The 26,004-nt window shown below is 34.6% G+C and overlaps 1 protein-coding gene across 2 annotated transcripts in view; it reads left to right on the top strand.

Moving 5' to 3' along the window:
• PGAP1 (post-GPI attachment to proteins inositol deacylase 1) overlaps positions 1-25,779 on the top strand; it is a 114,742-nt gene extending 88,963 nt beyond the window's left edge. Inside the window, exons 20-27 of one of the 2 annotated variants that reach the window (XM_037849966.1) lie at positions 1,602-1,695; positions 15,227-15,317; positions 16,124-16,321; positions 17,300-17,435; positions 18,735-18,785; positions 19,270-19,457; positions 20,733-20,837; positions 22,039-25,779. In XM_037849966.1, the coding sequence (XP_037705894.1) occupies positions 1,602-1,695; positions 15,227-15,317; positions 16,124-16,321; positions 17,300-17,435; positions 18,735-18,785; positions 19,270-19,457; positions 20,733-20,837; positions 22,039-22,177 (1,002 nt within the window). In that variant the 3' untranslated portion in view covers positions 22,178-25,779. Of the gene's footprint in view, positions 1-1,601; positions 1,696-15,226; positions 15,318-16,123; positions 16,322-17,299; positions 17,436-18,734; positions 18,786-19,269; positions 19,458-20,732; positions 20,838-22,038 lie in introns of those variants that run through there. The other variant, XR_005218842.1, reaches the window with a different exon arrangement.
• The last annotated feature ends 225 nt before the right edge of the window (positions 25,780-26,004 follow it).

The raw sequence follows: 26,004 nt of genomic DNA, 5'->3' as shown, positions 1-26,004 counted from the left end.
CTTTTTCTTGCTTACACTCTAATAAAATCCAAAATCATGCTTAACCTGTGGATCGTGGTTGGCCGACCTCTGCTTTACAGTGATGTTTTCCATGTTCAGTACTTCCTAGAAATGAGAGGTGATGCCTGATTTTCAAACAAATTAGTAAATACTTTTTCCTGAATGAATGTCATATTAAAAGTCCATGTACTCATACCACACAATAATTTGTAGTCCAATAAAATCTGTAGGCTTGTATTCTGTAGATTTTTTTTAGTTTTCTGATCACTTACCATGTGCCAGTTACTTTTCCAAATGCTTTATGCAAATGAACACATTTAAGCCTTAGAACCCCCTGTGAAGTAAGTTCTATTATTACTTCCATTTTACTGATGAAGACAACAAAAAGAGGGGAAAGTAACTTGCCCAAGAGCACAGAGCAGATGAGAGGCAAAGCTGAGCCTGCTATGCTGTTTAACTTTCCTTCCATACCCTTGGTAACTAAAGTATGCTGTGTATTTCCTAGTCTATCATTAGCAGGCAATTAGAATCATTTGTAATCAGGTAGAAAAATGGCTGTTTCCCTTTTTTCTCAACTCTGTTCTCCCCTCACTCAAAGCTATAAACTCAATTGTAAGTATCAGGTATAAGTTTTTTGAGTTTTTCTGACGTCTTTTACCTGGGAGTCCAAATGCTTTATGCATCATTTTGTGTGAGCATACACTTCCATAGCTTTCATTAGATTGCCAGGGGAGTCTATGCATGTTCTAAAAAATTCTGTGGAGTACAGAACATGTTTTAAAGTAAATCACCCTTCAAACATTAAAAAAAAAAAAAAAAAAAAAAAAAAACTTGTTTTTGTTATATGCGTGTTTTCTACAAAGATTGGACCAGCTGATAGTGACTTGAGGCACTATTACATAATGCTTAAGAACTTAGGCTCTTTGTTTAAATCCTGGTTCCACAATATTTCTAAAGACAGTGAGCAGCAAAAAAGGCTAGTATTAACAACTAGCAGTTTCTGATAGCTTATCATGTATGAGTTTTTATTCTAAATGCTTTATACAAATGAACACTTTTAACTCCTCATAACCACTATAGGTAAGTAATATTATTGTTCCCATTTTGCTGATGAGGACATAGAGGGGAGAGGGAAGTAACTTGCCAATCTCTTACATTTTTTTATTCTGCAAGCTCCTTTGGCTCCCTGTGCTTGAATTTCTTCATCTATAAATAATAGGAATAGGAATAGAACCTACTTCAAAGGATTTGGGGGAGGAAAGCATGAGAATAATGCATGTAAGGTGTTGATCATCATGACTGGAACATACTAAATGCTCAATGAATGTGCCTTGAAAAATACTTTTGTAGCATAAGCCAGTTAATTATATATTGTCTTTATTATGCCTTTGATGAAAATTTCAGGTAACCTGTTTCTAATATGCTAAATAGTCTTAACATTTATTTTACTCTGAGTTTTGATAACCATTACTGGAAATATCTTTGTGGCTGTGTCAGGAAAGGCTTAGAATACAGAATGACATTTTTGTTTCATGTGAAAATACATGTATTTTGTTAGCATGAATATTTAGAAGTTTCCCATTGATTTGCCTGTTTTCTAGGTAGTTAGATTTCATGGTGGAGCTCTTCCTGCTTACACTATATCTAGTATTCTTCTTGCTTATGGAGGACAATTATACTCTCTTTTTGCAACAGGTAAGAATGTTTATAATTTTTAAGCTATTTTTGATTATACATATTAGCAGACCAAGTATTAGTTTTATGTATGTATGTGTGTGTGTGTGTGTGTGTGTGTGTGTGTGTGTGTATTTATATTTAATTCTCTTACCTTGACTGAGATAGTTCTTAAAAAGAGCCACATAGTAGTGGCTACTCCTACTGTTCTCACAAAATCTGAACTGCAGGTAATTTCACAAGCAGCCTTCTTTACATCTCTATTTTTTATTTTTTATACATTTTTTATGGTGAAATTTAACATGTATACATAACAGTGGTAACTTTCAAACTACGATTTAACAAGTAGAGAAAAAATTTCAAAGAATGATATGGGTTATGGTTCCACAAGTTCAGTTATTTCCTTATTGTTATGTATAATGTATGTAGAGAAAGGTGGCAACTTTCAAAGTACAATTTATCAAGTAGCTATGTAGATAATTTCAAAGAATGTTATGGGTTATGGCTCTACAGTTTCAGTTCTTATTGTGAAATATAAGATATTTACAGAAAGGTAATAACTTTCAAAGTATAATTTAACATGTAGCTATAGAGCAAATTTCAAAGAATATTATGTTCCACCTTTATAGCTATTTCCTTCTAGCTATTCTAATACCCTAGCATCAAATATATATGTATGAATTCAGTATTTGTAATCCTTTGTTAAATCCTATCTTGTTTGTTGCTACCACTTCCTCTCATTTAATCACTTTTTCAATCTTTGGGGGTGTTTACGCAGAGACCACCCTAACTTGTTCATATTGAAAAAGGGTGTCAACATTATAAGGAAGGGAGCTGCATCTGATTGTTGCTCTTAAAGACGCTGTTGCCTCTGGGTTTTAGGACTTGCCTGGCATAGGAACACTCTGATGGATTTAAGTTTCTGACAGATAAACTTAATGAGTGAAACTTTTATAGAATCTCATATAGAGACCTAAGTATTTCTGGACTACTGTTGTTTAGGGCATGATGTACTGTGGCCGTTTGGGATATCTAGCTGGAGCTTGCATAAGAGAAACCTCCAGGATAGCCTCCTGACTCTATTTGAAATCTCTTAGCCACTGTAACCTTAATTTGTTACCTTTCTTTTCGCCTTTTGGTCAAGGAGGTATTTTCTGTCCCTTGATGTCAGGGCCAGGTTAATTCCTGGAAGTCATGTCCCACATTCCCAGGGAGATTCACCCCCCTGGGAGTCCTGTAGGAGGGAAGTTAATGAATTTATTTGTCGATTTGGGCTTAGAGAGAGAAAGGCCACATCTGAGCAACAAGAGGTTCTCTGGAGGTACCTCTTAGGCATAATTGTAGGAAGCCTTAGCCTCCCTTTTACAGACATAAGTTTCACAAGAGCAAGCTTCAAGATCGAGGGCTTGATTGATTAAGTATGGGGTGCCTAGTTTCACACAGCATATATTCCGTCCAAGATAAAGAATCAGTATCTCACATTGACTTCACTTAGTTGTACCATCATCATTACTCTCAATTTTAAACAATTATGAAACACAAAACATCCCAGAGCTCCTATCAGCTGCTAATTATTGATCCCTAGTATTAGTGTAGTGCTGGTAACATATTCCCATTAAATATATTCTATAATATGTAATGGGTAGTTTTTCCATATACCACTCTGTTGTTAACTCTTTGTACCAGTGTCATACCTTAAAAGTATATCATGCAAACACTTATTTATATTTGTAGTGCTACTCTCTGGGTGACATGCCTTTAAACAACCATTTTTGAGCATGCTCACCTTCAGTGTGGCACTAATAATTATAATCCCATTAATGAACCATAACCACCCCTGTCCATTCCCATACTTTTAAGTTCACCCACATTATCATGTCTGTACATTTTAGGTTATTTCCCCTTCACTAATTTCTATCTTTAGGTCCCCTATATTCTACATTATAAGACATTGATTTTATACTGTTAAGGAAGTTCACATTAGTGGTAAGAGACAATATCTCTCCTTTTGTGTCTTGCTTATTTCACTCAGCATTATGTCTTCAAGGTTCATCGATGTTGTCATGTGTTTCAGGACCTCTTGCTGCACAGTATTCTATCATATGTACTTACCACCTTTTGTTTATCTACTCATCTGTTGAAAGACACTTGGATTGTTTCCATCTCTTGGGAATTGTGAACAGTGCTGCTGCAAACATCGATGTGCAAATGACTGTAGCACTGCTTTCAGATCTTCTGGTTATATGCCAAGAAGTGAAATTGCTGGATTGTAGATGTTCCAGTTGCTAATGCTGCTGTTATGCAAAATACCAGGAATGGATTGGCTTTTATAAAGGGGGTTTATTTGGTTACAAAGTTATAGTCTTAAGGCCATAAAATGTCCAAGGTAAGACCTCAACAATCGGGTACCTTTACTGAAGGATGGCCATTGGCGTCCGGAAAACCTCTGTTAGCTCAGAAGGCATGTGGCTGGCATCCACTAGCTCCCAGGTTGCGTTTCAAAGTGGCATTCTTGGGGTGTTTTGCCCTCTCTTAGCTGCAGCTCCTTTTCAAGATGTCACTCTCAGTTGCTCTGAGGTCCTTCTGTCTGTGAGCTCCTTTATACGACTCCAGTGATCCAATTAATACCCACCCTGAATGGGCGGGAGTAACACCTCCATGGAAATTATGCAATCAGATGTTTCACTCACAATTGCTTGAGTCACATCTCCATGGAAATCCTCAAAGAATTCCAATCTAATCAACACTAATACTTCTGCCCCCATAAGAATGCGTCAAAGATAATGGGATTTTGGGGGACATAATACATCCAAACTGGCACAGTAGGGTAACTCAATATCTACTTTTCTGAGGAACTGCCAGTCTGCCTTCCACAGCGTCTATACCATTATACATTCCCACCAGCAATGAATATGTGTTTCATTTTCTCTACATCCTCTCCAGCATTTGTAGTTTCCTGTTTGTTTAATGGCAGCTATTCTTATTAGTGTGAGATGATATCTTATTGTGGTCTTGATTTGCGTTTCTCTAATAGTTAGTGAATATGAACATTTTTTCCTGTGTTTTTTCAGCCATTTGTATTTCATCTTTGGAAAAATGTCTTTTCATATCTTTTGCCCATTTTATAATTGGGCTGTGTGTATTATTGTTGAGTTGTAGGATTTCTTTATATATGCCAGATATCAGTCTATTATCAGATATATGGTTTCCAAATGTTTTATCCCATTGCATTGGCTGCCTCTTCATCTTTTTGACAAATTCCTTTGAGGTACAGAAACTTTTGAATTTGAGGAGTTCCCATTTATCTATTTTTTTCTTTCATTGCTTGTGCTTTGGGTGTAAGGCCTAAGAAGCGACCACCTAATACTAGGTCTTGAAGAAGTTTCCCTGCATTATCTTCTAGGAGTTTTATAGTACTTTCTCTTATATTGAGGTCTTTGAGTTAATTTTTGTATAGGATTTGAGAAATGGGTCCTCTTTCATTCTTTTGGGTATGGATATCCAGTTCTCCCAGCCCCATTTGTTGAAGAGACTGTTCTGTCCTAATTCAGTGGACTTGGAGACATTATCAAAAATCAGTCAACTGTCTGTTTCTGGGGTTCTATTTCTGAACTTTTGAATTAATTCCATTGATCAATATGTCTATCTTTGTGCCAGTACCATCTTTGCAGTTATCATCTATTTTCTCTGATACTAGTATTGCTACTCCTGCTTTCTTTTCACTGTAGTTTGCATAAAATATTTTTTCTGGCCTTTTACTTTCAGTCTCTTTGTGTCACTGGGTCTAAGATGAGTCTCTTGTAAACAGCATATTGAGGTTCATACTTTTTAATCCATTCTGCCAATCTATATCTTTTAATTGGGGAGTTTAATCCATTCACCTTCAATGTTATTACTGTGAAGGCAATTCTTGAATCAACCATCTTATCCTTTGGTTTTTATTTGTCAGATATGTTCCCCCCACCTCATTTTTTTTCCCCTTTAAGTTTCCCGTACTAATACTCTTCAGTTCTGTGCCCTACTCCAGACCTATCTCAGCTTTCTTTTTTTTTTTTTTTCACAGCTGGTAGAACTCCCTTTAATATTTCTTGCAAGGCAGGCCTCTTGTTAACAGATTCTCTCAGCATTTGTTTGTCTATAAAAATTTTAAACTCTCCCTGAATTTTGAAGGAGATCTTTGCTGGATAAAGAATTCTTTGTTAGCAATTTTTCTCTTTCAGAATCTTAAATATGTCATACTACTGCCTTCTCACCTCCATGGTGCCTGCTGAGTAGTCAGTAGTTAGTCTTATGTGGTTTCACTTGTATTTGGTGAATTGTTTCTCTCTTACGATTTTCAGAACTTTCTCCTTCTCTTCAGCATTTGACAGTCTGATCAGTATATGTCTCAGAGTGGCTTTATTTGGATTTATTCTATTTGGAGTTTGTTGGGCATTTTTTATTTGCATATTTATGTCATTTAGAAGGGCTGGGAAGTTTCCCCAACTATGTCTTGAAACACTCTTCCTAGCCCTTTACTCTTCTCTTTTTGAGACACCAATGATTCTTATATTTGTATGCTTCATGTTGTCCATCATTTCCCTGAGATCCATTTCAAATTTTTCAATTCTTTTCATTATTTATTCTTTTGTATTTTTGCATTCTGTTGTTCTGTCCTCTATTTTCATTTACTTGTCTTTTGCTTCTTGAAATCTGCTGTTATGTCTCCAGTATATTTTTAATTTGATCAACAATCTTTTTATTTCTGTAAGATCTGCTATTTTTCAAATTATTCTTTTAAATTCTTCCTTATGCTCTTCTAGTGTCTTCTTGATGTTCTTTATGTCTTTAGCCATCTTGTTGAAGTTGTTTTGGAGATTTGTGTGTACTTCTTTAATTAATTTCTCCAAATTTTGTGTCTCTTCCAGCTTTTTAATTTGTTCCTTTGGCTTGTCCAGATCTTGGTTCTTCATTTGCTTTATGATTTTTTGTTGGCTTTGCAACATTTGTTTATCTTGCTAAGATTATTTTGGGAAATGCAGGATTATTTGAGCATTTTCTTATAATTTGGTGTACTTGATGGTACACCAAATTATAAGATGGAGTGTACTTTCCCTATCCTACCAGCAGATGGTACTCTTGAGCTGCCTCTTACTCTCAAGCGAGCTCTCCCCCAACTTTGTCTGCTGGGCACGGTTCAAATCTAGTGTAAATCTAATCAGTGCACCCGTTTTCTGTGTTCACTTGGGACTGCCTGCCCTGTGTGAGTGGGGTGGGTCCTATGCAGTTTGGCAGGGAGTCTGCTCCAGGGCACAGTGGGCCTGGCAATTCCCAGGCCTGCAGGTGGACCACTCTGGGGTTATGGAGCTGCATGTCTCACCTTCCACCTCAAATGCACCACCGTCCCTGTCTGCAGTGCCCCTGTGAGTCCCTTGGGGTGGGGAGGGGCACCTGGAGCTTCCGTGCTGCACCCTTGCCTCTCAGCTATGCACACCACTCTGTTACTTTTGCACTATAATCCACCAATCCCAAATTAGTTTGGGGCATCTGGTTTAGAGAATTTCAGTTTGTGGTTGAAGGCCTGCAAATTGTTAACATTCTCTTAGCATATCTCATTTGTTTCAGTGTGTTTCAGTACTGTTTTTTTTTTTTGTTTGTTTGCTTGTTTTTTCACCTATAAAGGATATTAATGTTTTAAAAATGTTTTAATGCAATTTTATTGAGACATATGCACACAGCATACAATCCAGCCAAAGTATACAATCATCACATAGTTGTGCAATCACCATCACAATTAATTTTAGAACAGTTTAATTACTCCAAAATAATAATAATAATAGTATAAAATAAAAATATAAAAGAAAATCCAAAACGTTCCATATCCCATATCTCTCCCTATTGTTGACCTCTAATATTGGTGTGGTACATTTGTTACTACTGATTAAAGAATATTAAGATATTACTGTTAATTATAGTCCATAGTTTGTAATAGATACATTTTCTCCTATATACTGCTCCATTATTAATTCCTTGTGATACTTTCATACATTTGTTTTAGTTCATGAAGGAACTTTTTTTATATTTGTACTGTTAATCACTGTCATCATCCACCACAGGATTCACTCTGTTACACATTCCCATGTTTTCAGAGTATCCCTTTCATCAACATTGACTCACAATTCAGCGCTTTTAATTATACTCACAGTAATGCTACTGTCACCTCTGTCTGTTTCCAGACATTTCAGTTCAACCATATTCTGCATGTATTAAGCAACTACTCCCCATTCTTTAGCCTCAGTCTACCCCTTGGTAACCTATATTCTAGATTTATGTTGATGAGTTTTACATATTGTATAATTAATTCATAGCAGTTCATATTTGTCTTTTGTGTCTGACTTATTTCACTCAACACAATGTCCTCAAGGTTCATCCATGTTGTTGCATGCTTCAGGGCTTCATCCCTTCTTACTGCTGAATAATATTCCTTCATTTTGTTTATCCATTCATCTGCTGATGGATACTTGGGGGGTTTCCATCTTTTGGCAGTTGTGAATAATGCCTCTGTGAACATCAGTGAGCAAGTGTCTATTCATGTCCCTGCTTTCAGATTGTCTGGACATATACCAAGAAGCGGGGCTGCCAGATACATAGGACAACTCTATACTTAATTTTCTGAGGAAATGCCAAACCATCTTCTACTGCAGCTGTACCATGTTCCTGTTTTTCCGTATCCTCTCCAACACCTTTGGTTTCCTGTTTGTTTAATAGCAACCATTCTAGTGAGTGTGAAATGATACCTCACTGTGGTTTTGATTTGCATTTCCCTAATAGCTAGTGAAGATGTACGTTTTTTTTCATATCTTTTTGACCATTTGTATTTCCTCTTCAGAAAAAATATCTACCCATTTGTTTGTATCTTCTTTGATCTCTTTTAGCAATATCTTGTAGTTTCTGTATACAGGTCCTTTACATCCTTGGTTAAGTTTATTCCTAGATATTTAATTCTTTTAGTTTCTATTGTAAATGGAATTTTTTTTCTTGATTTCCTCCTCAGATAACTCATTACTAGTGTTTATAAACCCTGTTGGTTTTTGCATGTTAATCTGGTATCCTGCCACTTTGCTAGACTTATTTAATTAGCTCAAATAGTTTTTTCCTCTGTTGTAGTTTGTTTGGGATTTTCTAAATATAGGATCACGTTGTCTGCAAACAGTGAAAGTTTTACTTCTTCCTTTCCAATTTGGATGCCTTTTATTTCTTTTTCTTGCCTAATTGCTCTTGCTAGAACTTCTAACACAATGTTGAATAACAGTGGTGACAGTGGGCATCTTTGTCTTGTTCCTGATCTAAGAGGGAAAGTTTTCAGTCTCTTGTCATTGAGTATGATAGTAGCTGTGGGTTTTTCATATATGCCCTTTATCGTGTTGAAGAAGTTTCCTCTGATTCCTGCCTTTTGAAATGTTTAAGAAAGCATGCTGGATTTTGTCAGATGCCTTTTCTGCATCAATCAAGAGATCATGTGTTTTTTTTTTCCTTTGATTTATTGATGTTTTGTAGTACATTAATTGATTTTCTTGTGTTGAACCACCCTTACATACGTGGGATAAAACACACTTGGTCCTGGTATATAATTCTTTTAATGTATTGTTGGATTCTATTTGCAAATATTTTGTTAAGGATTTTTGCACCTATATTCATTAGATAGTGTGCCAGTTTGGATGAGTTATGTCCACCAGAATGCCATTATCTTTGATGCAATCTTGTGGGAGCAGACGTATTAGTGTTGATTAGATTGGAATCCTTTGATTGAGTGTTTCCATGGGGATGTGACTCAAGCAACTGTGAGTGAAACGTTTGATTGGATAATTTCCATGGAGGTGTGACCCCACCCATTCAGGGTTGGTGTTAATTGGATCACTGGAGTCATACAAAGGAGTTCACAGACAGAAGGACCTCAGAGCAACTGAGAGTGACATCTTGAAGAGGTGCTACAGCTAAGAGAGGGCAAAACACCCCAAGAGCAACATTTTGGAGAACGCCACTTTGAAACGCCATCTGGGAGCAAGCAGACACCAGCCACGTGCCTGCCAAACTAACAGAGGTTTTCAGATGTCAATGACCATCCTTCAGTGAAGGTACCCGATTGTTGAAGCCTTACCTTGGACACTTTATGGCCTTGAGACTGTAACTTTGTAACGAAATAAACCCCCTTTATAAAAACCAATCCATTTCTGGTATTTTGCTTAATGGCAGCATTAGCAAACTGGAACAGTTGGTATGTAGTTTTCTTTTCTTGTAGCATTTTTATCACTCTTTGGTATTAGGGTGATGTTTCATAGAATGAGTTAGGTGATGTTCCCTCTTCTTTAATTTTTTGGAAGAGTTTGAGCAGGAATGGTCAATTCTTCTTGGAATGCTTGGTAAAATTCACCTGTGACGCCGTCTGGTCCTGGGCTTTTCTTTGTTGGGAGGTTTTTAATAACCATTTCAATCTCTTTACTTGTGATTGGTTTGTTGAGGTCTTCTATTTCTTCAAGAGTCAGTGTAGGTTGTTCATGTGTATCTAGGAAATTGTCCAATTCATCTAAGTTGTCTAGTTTGTTGGTATATAGTTGTTCATAGCATCCCCTTATGATCTTTTTTATTCTTCAGGGTCCGTGATAATGACCATTTTCATTATCTGATTTTATTTGTATCTTCTCTCTTTTTGTCTTTATCAGTCTGACTAAGGGTTTTTTTATTTTATTGATCTCCTCAAAGAGCCTACTTTTGGTTTTATTAATTGTTTCTATCTTTTTTTCTCCATTTCATTTATTTCTGCTATAATCTTCATTACTTCTTTTCTTCTGCTTGCTTTGGGATTAGTTTGCTGTTCTTTTTCTAGTTTCTCTGCTTATTCAGTTAGGTTGCTGGTTTTTGCTCTTTCTTCCTTTTAAATGTAGGCATTTAGGGCTATAATTTCGCTCTCAGCACAGCCTTTGCTTCATCCCGTAAGTTTTGACATGTGTTCTCATTTTCATTTATCTTGAGATATTTACTGATTTCTCTTGCAATTTCTTCTTTGACCCACTGATTGTTTAAGAGTGTGCTGTTTATTCTCCATGTATTTGTGAAATTTCCAGTTCTCCAGTTGTTATTCATTCCCAGCTTCATTCCAGTAAAATCAGAGAAGGTGCTTTGTACAATTTCAGTCTTTTAAAAGTTATTGAGACTTGTTTTGCGCCCCAGCATGTGGTATATCCTGGAGAATGTTCCATGCACACTTGAAAAGAATCCACATCTTGTTGGTTTGGGGTGCAATGTTCTATATGTGTTTGTTAGATCTAGTTCATTTATTATATTATTTTGGTTCTCTGTGTCCTTATTGATCTTCTGTTTAGATGCTCTCCTATGGAAGGGAATGCTGTGTTGAAGTTCCTGCTATTACTGTAGAGACATCTGTTATTCCCTTCAGTTTTGCCCGTGTTTGCTTCACAAACTTTGGGCCACCCTGGTTATGTGCATAAATATTTATGATTGTTATTTCTTCTTGGTGAATTTCCCCTTTTATTAATATATAGCATTCTTCTTTGTCTTTTATAACATTTTTGCATTTAAAGTCTATTTTGTTTGATATTAGTATAGCTACCCTAGCTTTTTTGTTTGTCTCTTTACTGTTGGCATGGAGTATCTTTTGCATCCTTTCACTTTCAGCCTATTTGTATCTTTGGGTCTGAAATGAGACTCTTGTAAACAGCATGTAATTGGATTGTATTTTTTAATCTGTTCTGCCAATCTGTGTTTCTTTTAATTGGGGAGTTTAATCCATTATTCAATGTTATTACTATAAAAGCTGTCCTAAGTTTGATAATTTATCCTTTGGCTTTTATTTGTCAGATCTATTATTTTTCTCTCTTTTTATCCTTTTATTTATCCTTACTGATAATCATCATTTCTGTATTCTCCTCTGAGCCTCTCTCTCCTGTCTTTTTTTTTCCCACCCTCAGAATTCCCTTTAGTATTTCTTGCAGGATAGGTCCCTTGTTAACAGATTCTCTCAGCTTTTGTTTATCTGTACATTTTTTAAGCTCTCCCTCATTTTTAAAGGACAGCTTTGCTGGATAGAGAATTCTTGTCTGGCGATTTTTCTCTTTCAGTATCCTAAATATATTGTACAGCTGCCTTCCTGCTCCATGGTGTCTGATGACAAGTCATCACTTAGCCTTATATGGTTTCCCTTGTATGTGGTGAATCACTTTTCTCTCGCTGCCTTCAGAATTTTCTCCTCCTCTCAGGCATTTGACAGTCTGATTAGTATGTGTCCTGGAGTAGGTCTATTTGGATTTATTCTGTTTGGAGTATGTTGGACTTTTTTGATTTGCATATTTATACCTTTTATAAGGTTTGGGAAATTTTCAGCCATTATGTCCTCAATATTCTTCCTGGCCCTTTACCCTTATTTTCTCCTTCTGAGACACCTATAGTGCATATATTTTTGCACTTCGTGTTGTCAGTCATTTTCCTGAGACCTAATTCAAATTTTCCATGTTTTTCTCCCTTTTTCTTTCATGTGTTCACATTAGGTTGTTTTGTCCTCTAGTTCACTTATCCTTCTGCTTCTTCAAATCTGCTATGTGTCTCTGGTATATTTTTAATTTCATCTACAGGATCTTTAGTTTCTGTAAGGTCTGCTATTTTTCTATGTATTCTTTCAAGTTCTTCTTTATTCTCTCCTAATATCTTCTTGATATTCTTTATTTCTTTATAACCATCTCATTCAGATTATTTAGGAGATTACCTTGAATATCTTTGATTAGTTTTTCCATATTCTGTATCTCCTCCAACTTTTTAATTTGATCATTTGGCTTGGCCATATCTTCTTGTTTCTTAATGTGCCTTGTAATTTTTTTGCTGGTTTCTAGGCATCTGATTTTCTTGATAAGATTATTTTGAAAATTGGTTTCCCCTCATCTAAGATTTTGTTCTTGATCGGGTTCGTGTTGGAAGTTTCCTTTGGCACTTTGTTCCTCAATATTTCACAGCCAAACCAGGGTCATGGTCCCCCACAGGGGGTATAGACTCATTCCAAAGGGCCCTAGGGAAAGGGTCAGGAGAGCAAGTTCTCAGCTTCTGAGACTGCACTTCCCCAGCCTTCCCAACAGATAGCGTTCTTCAGTGACCTATTCCCCACAGCCCTACAAAGGTTAAGTTACTTTTTTTTAATCCCTCTGACCCCTTTGTTTCTATGGCGGGTGGGAATAATGGCCCTGTGGTGCTGTGGGTGACTGTTCAGAAAAGACCAAGGCTGTGGGCCACCACTGTCCTATTTCACTGGCCAAGAATTGGATCAGGACTGTTCCACACCACCTTTTTTCCCAAGGGGAGGGCTTCCCCACCTCTCCCAGATGCTGCAGCCCACTGTGCAAGAACCAGTTGCTCCTGGGGCTGAAGTGCAGCTCAGTCACTTGCTGTAGCTTCTCTGTTTGTGGAAATAGTGGAGCTGCGAGCCCCCTGGGCTCCTGTATGGATAGGTTCAAGCTATGGGACCCAGAGGCTCACCCTCTCTGGCCAGCAGTTGGACCAGGACTGTACCATATCTCACCAGCCAGCAAGAACCAAGCCATCCTACAGCTGCTGGTCTCAGGGGTGGAAGATGGGCACCAGAACCATCTGGTACCCCTAGGCTGAAGTGCAAAGGGAGGGAGCAAACCTAGAGAGCTGTAGGAGAGGGCAACATTACTGGAGCTGCAGCCTTGGGTTTGGGAATGCTCCAGCCAGTACCAGCCTATGACTTGGCAGGGGAAAAGATGGGGAAATAAATATTTCCTTCCACTCTCCTATCTACCAGTGCCTCACGTTCACTGAACTTGACTAAAAGCCAGTCCATAAAAGTCGGCATCCTAGGATTCAGATCAAAGTAAAGGGTAGAGAATGGATCTGGGGAAGCAAATGTAGAATATACAGTACAAAGGACAAAACTGTCTCTAGAATATAGCAATTGAACAGTTTTACAGAAGGTTAAACTTTTTGGGCTTGGAGAATAATCAAGGGAGGCAGGAGATAATAGAAGAGAGTGGGGCCAAAATACATAAAAGCAGTCCATAAATCTCCTTCACCATTTCCATGTTGCCAGTTCCTGTCATAGTTACTCATTGCCTTTCAGTGACTTCTATATAACTTCAACATGCTCTTCTATACTACTTCAACATGTTCATTTTAACCTGATTTAACCTATATTCCGGGCAGAGGAAAGTAATATTCAGTGTATTCTACCCCAGACCCAACTTTTTCGTTGTTTTTCTGGCAGTGTGACGTCAACCAGACTTTGAACATAAATGTCCATCTTGTTTTGAAAGTCTGGAAGAGACACCTCATTCTTCTTAGTTTCAAGTTACTTGATAATTGGTTCTTAAACATACAGATTTTATATCTTGATAGTTTACTGTGACCAGTGATATATGATTTTGGTTAATAAATAGAACAAAGTATGGGATTATGTCTCAAAACAATTAAAGCAGTAGTTCAGAACCAATGGTACATACCAAAAAATCACTATAGATCACACCCATTAAAATGGCTATAATCAAAAAGCTAATAAATGAGTCTTAGTGAGGATGTGGAGAAATTGGAACCCTTAGACAGTGCTGGTGGAAATGTAAAATGGTGAAGCTCCCTTGAAAAACATTCTGGCAGTTCCTCAAATGATTGAACATACAGTTATCATATGACCCAGCAACTCTACTAGATATATACCTAAGAGAGATGAAAACATATGTCCACGTACAAACTTGTACACAAATGTTCATAAAAGCACTATTCATAATAGCCAAAAAGTGAAAACAGTCCATTGTCCATAATGAATACTATTGAATGGATATATAAAATGTGATGTATCCATACAATGGAATATTATTCAACATTAAAGAGAATTAAAGTACTGATACATTGTACAGCATAATTGAACCTTGAAAACATTATGCTAAGTGAAAGAAGCCAAGCACACAAGACCACATATAATGTTTCCATTTATGTAATATATCTAGAATTGGCAAATCTATAGGTACAGAAAGTAGATTAGTGGTTGCCTATGGTTAGGGGGCATGAGGGATGGTTGGGGGGTGATGACCAAGGAGAATGAATTTCTTTTTCAGGTAATGAAAGTGTTTCTAAAATTGATTGTTGTAATGAATGTACAATTCTGTAAATATATTGAAAATCATTGAATTGTACACTCTAAAAGGGTCAATCATATGGTGTGTGAATTATATCTTAATAAAATGGCTTTTTAAAAAAATCACTTGTGGAGCTTTGTGGAAATACAAATGGTAAAACACTAGCTTTGATGTCCTGAATTTGATTCTTTTGGGCCTGAGCATCTAGATTTTTGTTTGAAGTTTCACAAATGATTGTAATGTGCACCTTGTATAAGAACCACTGAATTATATTAACTTAGTCTTTTAAAAAGTCTCTGTGATAGTAATGAAGACCCTTCCTTTCTCTGACATGAAATACATTGCTCTTGTTGGCAATGCAGGTATATCTCACATAAATACAGTGAATTTTTTACTGCATATGATTTTTTATTAATTACCAGGTCATTGCTTGGAATATGCTACTATGTTGGATAAAGAAGCCAAACCATACAAAGTCGATCCTTTTGTAATTATGGTAAAGTTTCTGTTGGGGTAAGTTTTATTATGTAATAAAAAAATTTATTATGTAATATTGATTTTAATTTTTTATATGTAAAACCTTTATATATTTTTTATGTATAAAACCTTATGTTTGGCTCCATAATGTAACATAAATGTCCATACAAATGTGGAAATTGACTTTTTCGTTAGATGAGATTTTTCTCATTAATGAAGACCTAATAAATACATAAACATTTACTTCAGTAGTATAACCATTTTAAAGATAATTATTGAAGTTACATATATCAGTCTAAACTTAGACTGTAAGTGAACCAGAACTTTAATGTTTACAAAGGGAAAAATATGGTCCATGATCTTTGAAACTTTCAGATTCATGAACCGAAACCATTATAGGGTTTGATGAAATAGGGCCTTGTGTCATTTTCTCTTACTTCCCATGTAAAATGCATTTAATATTCCATTCTTAATATGTTCATATTTTGTTTGTTTTGGTTAACAACCATTACTTTCTTAGATCTCTTTGCTTCTATCACTACTACTAGCTGTGGCTTTCTAATAAAAATGATAATAATAATTCTTATTACCTCACATAAAGACCAACTGTGAGTAGTAAGCTGCATTGAGACTACAGTGCTTGAAGAGCAGTACGTTTATGTGCAAGATGAATGACTTGATCCATACAAGGAATTCAAATTGTTTTTCAGAAAAATTGTGAATTACTATGTAACATGGAACTTTAGTGATGTTAGTGAATGGTCAGACACCCCAAATATTAAATCCCTGCATTCCAGTTGTTGGATTTTTATTTGCCTTTCTTGTATTTTTTTTAACTACAGGTATAAATGGTTTAAGGAATTATGGGATGTATTACTGTTTCCAGAACTAGATGCCATCATTTTAACTAGTCAGAGTATGTGTTTTCCCCTTGTATCCTTGATTCTCTTTCTATTTGGAACATGTACTGCCTACTGGGGTGGCCTCCTTTCTTCTACATTTGTGAGACTCCTTTCTTCATTGTGGCTAGCTTTGAAAAGGTAAAGAATGAATGAATAAAAACTTTGTCATTGCTCTAAATTAAGGAAAAAAAAATGTTTTCTAATAGGGAACCTTAAAATTACTTTGTTTTCACTGAACTTTAATTTCTAAGGAGAGATGTATAACTAGCAAAAGCATAGATTAGTGTTCAAGTATGTCTTTGTCATAGCTAATCATTTATTGCAACTTAAATGCTAGATTTGATTTTGACCATAATTCTCCAGAGTTAATCAAAACAATGTGACAAATTACACAAGTATTTTTAAATTTTAGTGTTTTAAATCTTTCCCAGGAGGGTTATCAGGTAGTGCTTTTATATGCCAATTTCTGTAATCGAACCCAAGGGCAAGACACTCCAATCAAGACATTTAGGATCTGATTGGATGAGTTATATAAAGACTCCAAAAACATTGCCTAGAGTTTTATTATAGGCCCAAGGACACTGTTTAAATCTGAAGCTTCTGGTAAATCACCAAGCAAGTTTACATTGCTACTCCTCCTTACCATATTCTGTGGTTTATTCTCAAGGAGAGGATAATGGTGTAGTGCTTCTTCTTCTACCCTTCTAAGGTGCTTCTGACAGGGGTTTCTGATACTAACACCATCAAGCATCTTAGTGATCTTGATTTTAAGAAATAGAAAGTTGTTCTTCCTCCTGTCAAGACTGGAGATGCACAGCACAGGACCTATAAATAGTTAATGATTATCTTTGGCAACATTTTTTCTTCCTTAGTTCAAATATCAGCCATAGTCTATCTGAGTAAATGGAAGAGGAGCTATCACAGTGTGTTACAGAACTTATAATCAAATATATGTGACCACTTGCCTTTATTAAAAATACTTTACTGTTTACCTTAAGATACTTGCATTTTAATAAGCAGGAGAGGCTGATAGAGTACTATATCGTTTTCTTCTTCTATGTGACTGTGTAAATATCTGCTAATACATTTTTAAAAGCTTTATTCTTGTTATTCCAGACCCTATGAACTTCCTAAAGATATCAAGGTGATATCACCAGACTTGCCCTTTTTGACAATTGTTTTGATCATAATTAGTTGGGCAACTTGTGGAGCATTTGCCGTACTCCTTACTTATCTTTACTATGTGTTTAAGGTATGTCAAAACAGTAAGGCAAGAATGGCTGGCTGGGCTTTATGTCAGTCAGGTTTAGAATTTCCTGTAGAGATTTGTTAACAAAAATTTTACTTTATCTATGCAGTAACATTCTGTTATCAAACATGTTTAAATAAAAGTTTCTTTTTTAACATCTTAGTTATTTAAATTATATAGTTAACTGTAGAACTGAAATTATTCATCTGAGTTGAGTTTCTTTGTTAAAAAAAGAAAAACACAAAAGGAGGGGGAGAAGATATAATTTGTTTCAGGTTACTTCATTCTCTTGCAAATGATGTTAACTTTAAAAAAAAAGTCTACTCAAACGGTTTTTATTTACACCTCTCTTTTGAATATGGATGATAGACAAAAACAAAAAGTTATGTCAGTGGGATCAAGCTATCAGTCATGCTCAGGTAATGTAGAATGTTACTAAAAGAATCTCAAGACAATGATAAAAATAATTAGGTTGGTAATTTTACTGAGGAAGTGAAAAACAATTCAAAGAAGGCTGACAGCTTTACAGGAAAATCTAGGTGATTATACAACTACATACTAATCTTATTGAGAGACAGTTGATACTAGAGTAGATAATTTTTTTTCTATTTTAAACAAAGATGTTCTTGCCTCTGCTTTTAATGCTGATACACATGTACATTATAAATAATTGTCAGTTTGAGTTTTTGCGTGTCCAAAGGAAATTTGTGCATCAAGAAAAGCTATTTAGAACTACTTTGATTAATAAATTTAATATTTTCAGTATTTGTTTTTTAAGGCATTTCAACAACTAACCCAATGAGCAAAACTTTCTAAAACCCTTAAATAATTTAAGGAAACCTAATAAATTAAAAAGTTCTTTAGGTTTTTGTTAATATTTCACTACTGAATATTATTGTGTTTAGATTTCAAATATGTGAAACATGTTAAACTCTTTATACTATATTGAATATAATCAAATCTTTGATTCACAAGACACTTTAAGATCTTGCTATAGCAAGGCATCATTCAAACATAGGCTTATAGAATGTAGAAGGTATAGCAATGTATTCTTCCCCAACATGCTGTAGAAGTTTGTTTTGCTTTGGTTTGGTTTCCTTTTTTTTTTTTTTTAATCCATAATAGCAAACGTGTAGTTATTCTTTATCTTTTCTAAAATAATAATTTTAAAATATTTAGATGAATTTCCAGTTGTTTAGATTTTTTATATTTCAGATTACAATACTTCTTGGTTTTAATAAAATTGGTTACATTTTTTGTTTCAAAACAAAAGTAAATTTAAAAGTCACTTTCTTTTCCTAGATTGTTCATCTGCAAGCCAGCCTAACAACTTTTAAAAACAGCCAGACTGTGGTAAGTTTTATTTTCAAAACTCTATATCATTTTAACATGAAAGAACACAGAAAAATATAAAATGTTGTTATTGAAAAAGGTTAGGATTTTGCAGTGTTTTAAAAGTTGCTATGAATTTAGATAACTTTAAGAAATATGAACCTGATGAATATTAAGTTACACTTAGATCATTCTAAGTTTACCTTGATCTTGGTCAGTACCAATGTCATTTTTGTTACTGTTACAAATTATCATCTTTTAAAATTATTTTAATGATTACTTAAAGGTGTATTCTCAACAGTGGAAATAGCAAGCCAAGGAATAAAAGTTTTATGACTGAAACAATTTTAAGCACTTTTTAGACAAGGTAATTTCAGTATTTTTATCAGCTTGGTAATGGGAAGATACACTTATTTAGCTGTTAAATAATTGAGTATGATTCTAACTAAAACAATATATTAAATTTTTTTCCTTTACTCAGTATCTGGATATTTTTACTTTGCAGAATACTAAACACTCTAGAAAAAGTGAAAAAAAAACCAGTCACCATAAGGATTCTTCAGTGCACCGTCTTCGTTTATCTGCTAATGATGCTGAAGACAGTCTTCGCATGCACAGGACTGTGATTAACTTATTAACATGGATTGTATTACTCAGCATGCCATCTTTAATTTATTGGTTAAAGAATCTTAGGTGTGTTTTGTTTGTATAATTATCATTTATGTGGTTCAAAAAATAAATGTTTACAAGTAGAGACTTGCTAAATTCCCAGTGGTCCAAAAATATTCCTCAAGAACAGGAAGCTGTATATTACTTGAATTTATTTTCAGTACATTCACATTTCCTCCCTTATTATGAGAACATAAACTTTGAGAATATAAACTTCCCCAAAAATCTGCCAATGAAAGAATGAACTGTATTTTAATCATTTACCTTTAACCTTATTTGGGTCTCAACATATGTGAGAATGCTTTGTTTTGTTAACTTGAAGTATTCGTCATGGTAGTGCTTTATGTATGTTTCAATTCATGATTCAATTTTTTGTTTTCTTGGCTATTTGGGAAACAATATGCTTATGTTTAAAAATATTAAAAATAATGAAAGAAGAATCTGCTTTTCTAATGTTCCCTATATGTTGAATTAAAATAAATGATCAGCTATTTTACTACTAAAAACTGTCTTTTGCCATGCTACCTGATAAGTGTCCTAGGTTAAATGCAAGTTTGAAAATGCCCTCCAAGATTATTTGTAGAATTTTAAATTATTAGTAAATTTCTGGAAAAAAAAAAAAAACCAGCCTACTACCTCTAAGTAGTAATTGAACCCCTATTAAATATAGATTTTAGAAATGATATTACACTTTCAGATTATCTGAATGCTGCAATTTTTTTTGAAAAGTTGTCAGAAGCAACATACATTCAATAAATTAAATCACGTTACCAGATGTTAATATCCTTCCTTTGTCCTTCGTTTTAGTAAAGATCTAGAATTTTGTTCCCAGATTTGGAGTCAGAAATATTTGAGGAGCACAAATTTATGATTTTGAAAGGCTATAGATGTCAATAAATGCAAGAGAGGCAAATTTGAATTTTAAGAAGATAAGGGACAATTGCTTTATATAAGCCTTTATTTATAAAACAGCCTTAATATATTTCAATTTGTTTTATCAAAACTTTATATATGACCTTGAAGTTTATAAAACCTATTATAAAAAGGAAGTACTTACGTTTTGGGTATTTTTATTTCCTTTGCTAGTTTCTGAACATAATGCTCCATACAAAACCTTGGTTACAAAGTCGATTTAGAGCAAAAATTATTTATCAGAGTTTTCATGAGCTGTGTAGTGCTCTCATTATCCATATTGCTACTATAATGTTTTGAAATTTATTTAATTTGATTGATTCTGATCATTTAAAATGATTGGGTATATTTTAAGTATTATGTTTTACTTTTTTTTCTTTGATATAGGTATTGTTTAAAACTTAATCCTGATCCATGTAAACCTTTGGCATTTATTCTTATTCCAACTATGGCAGTTCTTGGAAATACTTACACTGTTTCGATAAAATCAAGGTATAGTAGTTTAACCTTTCTTTTTCTCACATCTGTTCCTAGTCTTTATCACCATTTATTTTGTGTCTGAAATATGCTGTTTACTCTTGATTACTTTGACCATTCCTAAAGCTAATGCAATAACAGGAATTATGATTTATGTACAAGTATAATATATTCTCTCTTTTTTTTTTTTTTTTCTATTCAGGGTATTTTAATTAGAGAAAGTGATTAAAAGTCATTATACATTCTCACATTCACTGGGATCCCAGGGGAGCTGCTGAGTACAGTTGTATAATTTGTTTTTTATAATATATTTTCTTAATTATAGGTTTTACTTGTTAAGATATAATATTTTTTTCTTTAAAGAGTTATCCCTTAAAATGATATGATGTCCAGGATTTGCTTCCAAAAAGTACAGGAGAGGAAGTGGATAGGAATATAGGAGCCGTAAGATTGGCCATGGCTTGATAATTTTTTTGAAACTGGGTAATGTGCACATTATACTATTCTGTCTACTTTTGTTTATATTTGAAATTCTCCATATTAAACATTGTCTTTTCATTGACTAGTTGTTTGCTCTGGGAACCTTTTTGGTAGATTCTGGCAGAATTTGCAAATATTCTAGAATCAGGCATACCTTGGAGTTTAAATCTTGGCTCTGCCATTTAATAGCTTTTATGTCTTCAGGCAAGATCCTTAGCCCCTCTTATCCTCACTTTTTCTTTTTTCATAGTAAAAAGAGTAATAGCCTTTCTTTATAGTAATTTTCTTTTAAAAATGTTTAATGTCTTATCATACGCTGCTCTTCTTGGGAAATAAGAATGCTGCTTCTCTTTTTTGGCTGTATAAGTTGTGTTAAAATAAACATTATGGTAGCTATGTCTTAGTAACCATTATTGATATTTTTGTTAGGCTAAATTTCTAGAGGTAGAATTGCTGAATAAAGGGCCAACTAGTATTTTTCTGTTAGTAAAACTTGAAAAACTAAGCAGAACTGGCTAGTCTCTGAATACAGTTTTTTTTCTTTTTCTAGTCAAAATATAGCTTTTATTGATCTTTAAAAAATTGTGCACAAGTAAATTCTTTAATTAGTAAGGACGTCATTTAAAATCAGCTAGAATACTTAACTTTCTTAAAACTGTTTAAAAAAAGATTGATATATTCTGTTTTAGTTCACAATGACTTTATATAATATATGTATTTCTCTGTCTTTTCACAGTAAATTGTTGAAGACTGCTTCACAATTTCCACTTCCTTTGGCTGTTGGTGTGATTGCTTTTGGGTCAGCACACTTATACAGGGTTCCATGCTTTGTCTTCATTCCTCTTTTACTGCATGCATTATGCAACTTTATGTAAGATTGGACTTAAGGAATGGTAAAGATGATTTATGCGTTTAGAGCCAGTAATAAGAGGGAAGTGCACAAATCCATCAACATGGACAGCAAGATCCTTTGGAGAAAGACAAGTCTATTTTTACATTATTGAAAATAGGAAATTAGTTTTGTAATGCTTGAGGAAAGTAGTCAAAGCATGGTTTTGTTTTGTGCTATGGTTTCTGTGTACTAATCATTTTTGGAAAATTAGTAAAGGGGTTTAGTGGCCAATGTCTTTAAGGACTCCTGTGCATAACAGCTAGTCTGCTTTGTTGATGATACCAGGGATCTTCTTGTAGAGACTCAGTATTAGAGATGCAGTATTGTTTGTTATCTCACCTCAAGCATTCTGCTCTTGTTTCATCAAACTCTCTTCTGAAAAGTGTGTTACTTTATATTTTCTACAGTTTACATATTGAGAAATAAGTCTTAAATGATTGAGCAAATTCACAACTGTTTAGTTTCTCAAAAATGAAATAACCACAAAGATTGGTCATTTTTTGGCAGCCATGGGAACAAAGTAGATTTTTTGTTTTCTTACATCTAAAAATATATAGCCTTGCAATCTGAGACATGTTTTCTTGGTAACCAGGCAAGTTGGATGGATGGAAACATGATTCAACCTCAAAGCATAATGAGATTTTCTTGTTACTTTTCAAATATAAATCTTATTTTATATTCTTGGTAAACTGTGAGGAGATTATTAGTATTAAATTTAAAAAAATTTTCATAGAAATTTACTTATGGCATTGGAGCAGTTCAGTTATTCAGTCTGTACTGTTTCGTTTAAATCATTGCCCCCATGGTTGCCAAAAGTGCTTCTAGCCATGATGAATTGTTAAAAATAACTAAATTGCGATAGTCAGAAAAACTTTAGGTTTGCACAATTTTTGTCCACTGTAGAAAAAAAAATCAGAATGATCAAGTTCAGTACTACATTTGATTTATAAAATTATTCTGAAATGGAATAATGGTAGATAAACTTTTGCCCTACTATTAACTTATGACCACAGTACACCTGAATAAGTTGGAGTTTTTAGCCACTAGGCTTAAGAGTGGAATCTTGATTTGCTCAGGTGACTTCTAGGATTACTGTGTGGCAAATAGAGAGTAACATTTGTGTTTCATTTCAGATTTCAGTTAATTTTTAGCTACAAAAAGTAGGAAGTAGGTGATGGAGCTAGGTAGAGGAGTATATTCTTTGCCCTAAGATAGAATAAACTCAGGCTGAGATATACCTGGCCCATAGAGCCCTTCTTTTAGATATGTATATTGTAAATTCCCAAAACCTCTTTAGTAAAGTCCTTAAGCCCCAGTGATGTCCCAGTGATGTCACAGATGCACCTGTGGACTTTTGTTCTTGTTAATACCCAGGGAAGTCTTAGAGTACCAGTTTCATTTTATCTGCCATTGCATCTGGGCTCCATTACAACCTCTCAGCTATTACTGCCTATGGAGCATTACCTCACTTTACTGCCTATAGAGGGTTACCACACTTCCCAGTTATTCCTCAGTTCCTTACTGTTTTGGCGTCAGTTGAAGAGGGTCTTGCTATCACTTCTGAGGGTTTTTTTTTTTTTTTTTAAATTCCATTGTTGCTTTTCTAACTTCATGCCAATTATTTATCATTCATATTTTCACTTGCTAAAACCATTAAAGGTAAGTGATAACCTTTTAATAGACATAGCAAACATATCAGGCTCTTGTTTAAGAGGAGTAGCAAAGGAGAAAAAAAATGCAAAATTTTTGTGTATTCAGTACCAGAGAGGAAAGAAAGGATTGTTTAGATTATAGATTTGTATATCCCAAATAAGTTACATAGGAACACATATGCCTATGTTTGGCTATACATATACTCATAGACAACTTTTATACATATGGTGTCTTTTGTCACTGATATTATAGCTGTATTTAAAGTTAAAGGTTGAATGTGTCATTTGTGTATTTCTGCATTTGGGCTTAGATCCATATACAGAAAGAACCTTAGAAAATTCATTAATTTGGATCTTCTATTGACAGCTCAAATCATTGTGTTTGTGTGATTGTCTCCTTGTTTAGTCAGTACTGATCATGAATAAAATGTAACAAGCTTCAGTTTCTCATTTAGGAGTAGTACATTTGCTTTGTAAGGAAGCAGCCTAGGTACACTAATTCTCACTAAAATATTTTCATGAGTGTAGTTATCATCAAGACTGCTATAGTCTTATTTATGCCAACAAAATGTTTCATTTTAGGACTATAAGAAAGACTAATTGAGCATTTTATAAATAGTATTAGATAGGGTCTTTACCCATTGTTCACACACAGACACACACACACACGTTTACATTCTGACAGGGTCTTCATAAAGTACTGATGCATTTTTAAACCCAGATGACTACCATAGGTGAGAGAGGAGGCTCTGTCTGAAGATTAGCAAAGTTGACATTTCTGTCATGTCTTCAACCTATGTCATCAAGTGGTAAAACAGCACAGATTTATTACCAATGTTAATAAAAATGAAATAGTTTCATTGGCAGTTAGGGGTTATGTAATTCAGCAAATTTCTGTTTAAGTTTTGTGATTATAAAAATTACCTGTAGGCTCTTCTATTGATAGCTATATCAAATATAGAATGGCAGGGAAAACACTGAGTACTTTCAGTGATTCTAAAGTCTCCTCTGGAGTTACTACTATTATAATTTAGAACTGAGAATTTAATAGAAATTATTAATGCTCATTTTTCTGGGTCTTCTTCATGCCAGAAATGAAACTAGCTCTGTAACACTTCTTTTTTCCTGGTTGTCTCCAGAATGGAAAGGTTTAAAAACACTGGTCCTAAAAAAACCATCTGTGCCTGGTTAACATTGATTTTGAGTATCTTCAATATATGCTAATCATGTATTGATTAATCTTTAGAAGGTTTTTGTATATTTTGAAAAGATGAATTCAGATATATATAAGGGAATATCTTCTCTTGATTGGACATGGTTATGTAATAAGGAAAAACGAATATAACAAAGAACTATAGTAAGCCTAGTAAATGTTTATTATTGATTGTCAACCATTCATGTAGACAGTACACATTTCCACCGTACATTTATGAGGCACATTATCTGATTTGTTCATTATCTTGTTCTAATACCTTTCTTGACTATTCATACTTCTCACTTACAGTATGTTCAATTCAACTTGCCATTCATTAGCTCCTCTTACAGAAGGTGGTCAAGGGAAATGAAAGGAGGTAAAGCTCAATTTTCAGTGTAGAACTTGAAACCTCTAGGGAAAGTAGGCAAAACACAGAGATTATGAGATAAACCACGGGTTTTGATTTCTGAATCCCCAGATAATCAGTTGGCCTTTATTTTTATTTTAGACATTAGGTCTAAATTAGTGTACTAATTGCTTTATAATTAGGTTTAACAAAACTTTCAAGTACTTCATTTGAAATATTAGTAACTTGTTATTAAAATCAATTGGGAAGGAGGCGGGGCAAGATGGCAGACTGGTGAGCTGTAAGTTTTAGTTACTCCTCCAGGAAAGTAGGTAAAAAGCCAGGAACTGCGTGGACTGGACACCACAGAGCAATCTGTCTTTGGGCATACTTCATACAACACTCATGAAAACGTGGAACTGCTGAGATCAGCGAAATCTGTAAGTTTTTGCGGCCAGGGGACCCGCGCCCCTCCCTGCCAGGCTCAGTCCCGGGGGAGGAGAGGCTGTCAGCTCCGGGAAGGAGAAGGGAGAACTGCAGTGGCTGCTCTTATCGGAAACTCATTCTACTGATTCAAACTCCAACCATAGATAGACTGAGACCAGACACCAGAGACT

This window comes from Choloepus didactylus, chromosome 9, assembly GCF_015220235.1.
Source record: "Choloepus didactylus isolate mChoDid1 chromosome 9, mChoDid1.pri, whole genome shotgun sequence".
In the NCBI taxonomy this organism is placed as follows: domain Eukaryota; kingdom Metazoa; phylum Chordata; class Mammalia; order Pilosa; family Megalonychidae; genus Choloepus; species Choloepus didactylus.
Note: the sequence above shows the minus strand (reverse complement) of the source record. Positions and strands in the feature narration are given on the sequence as shown.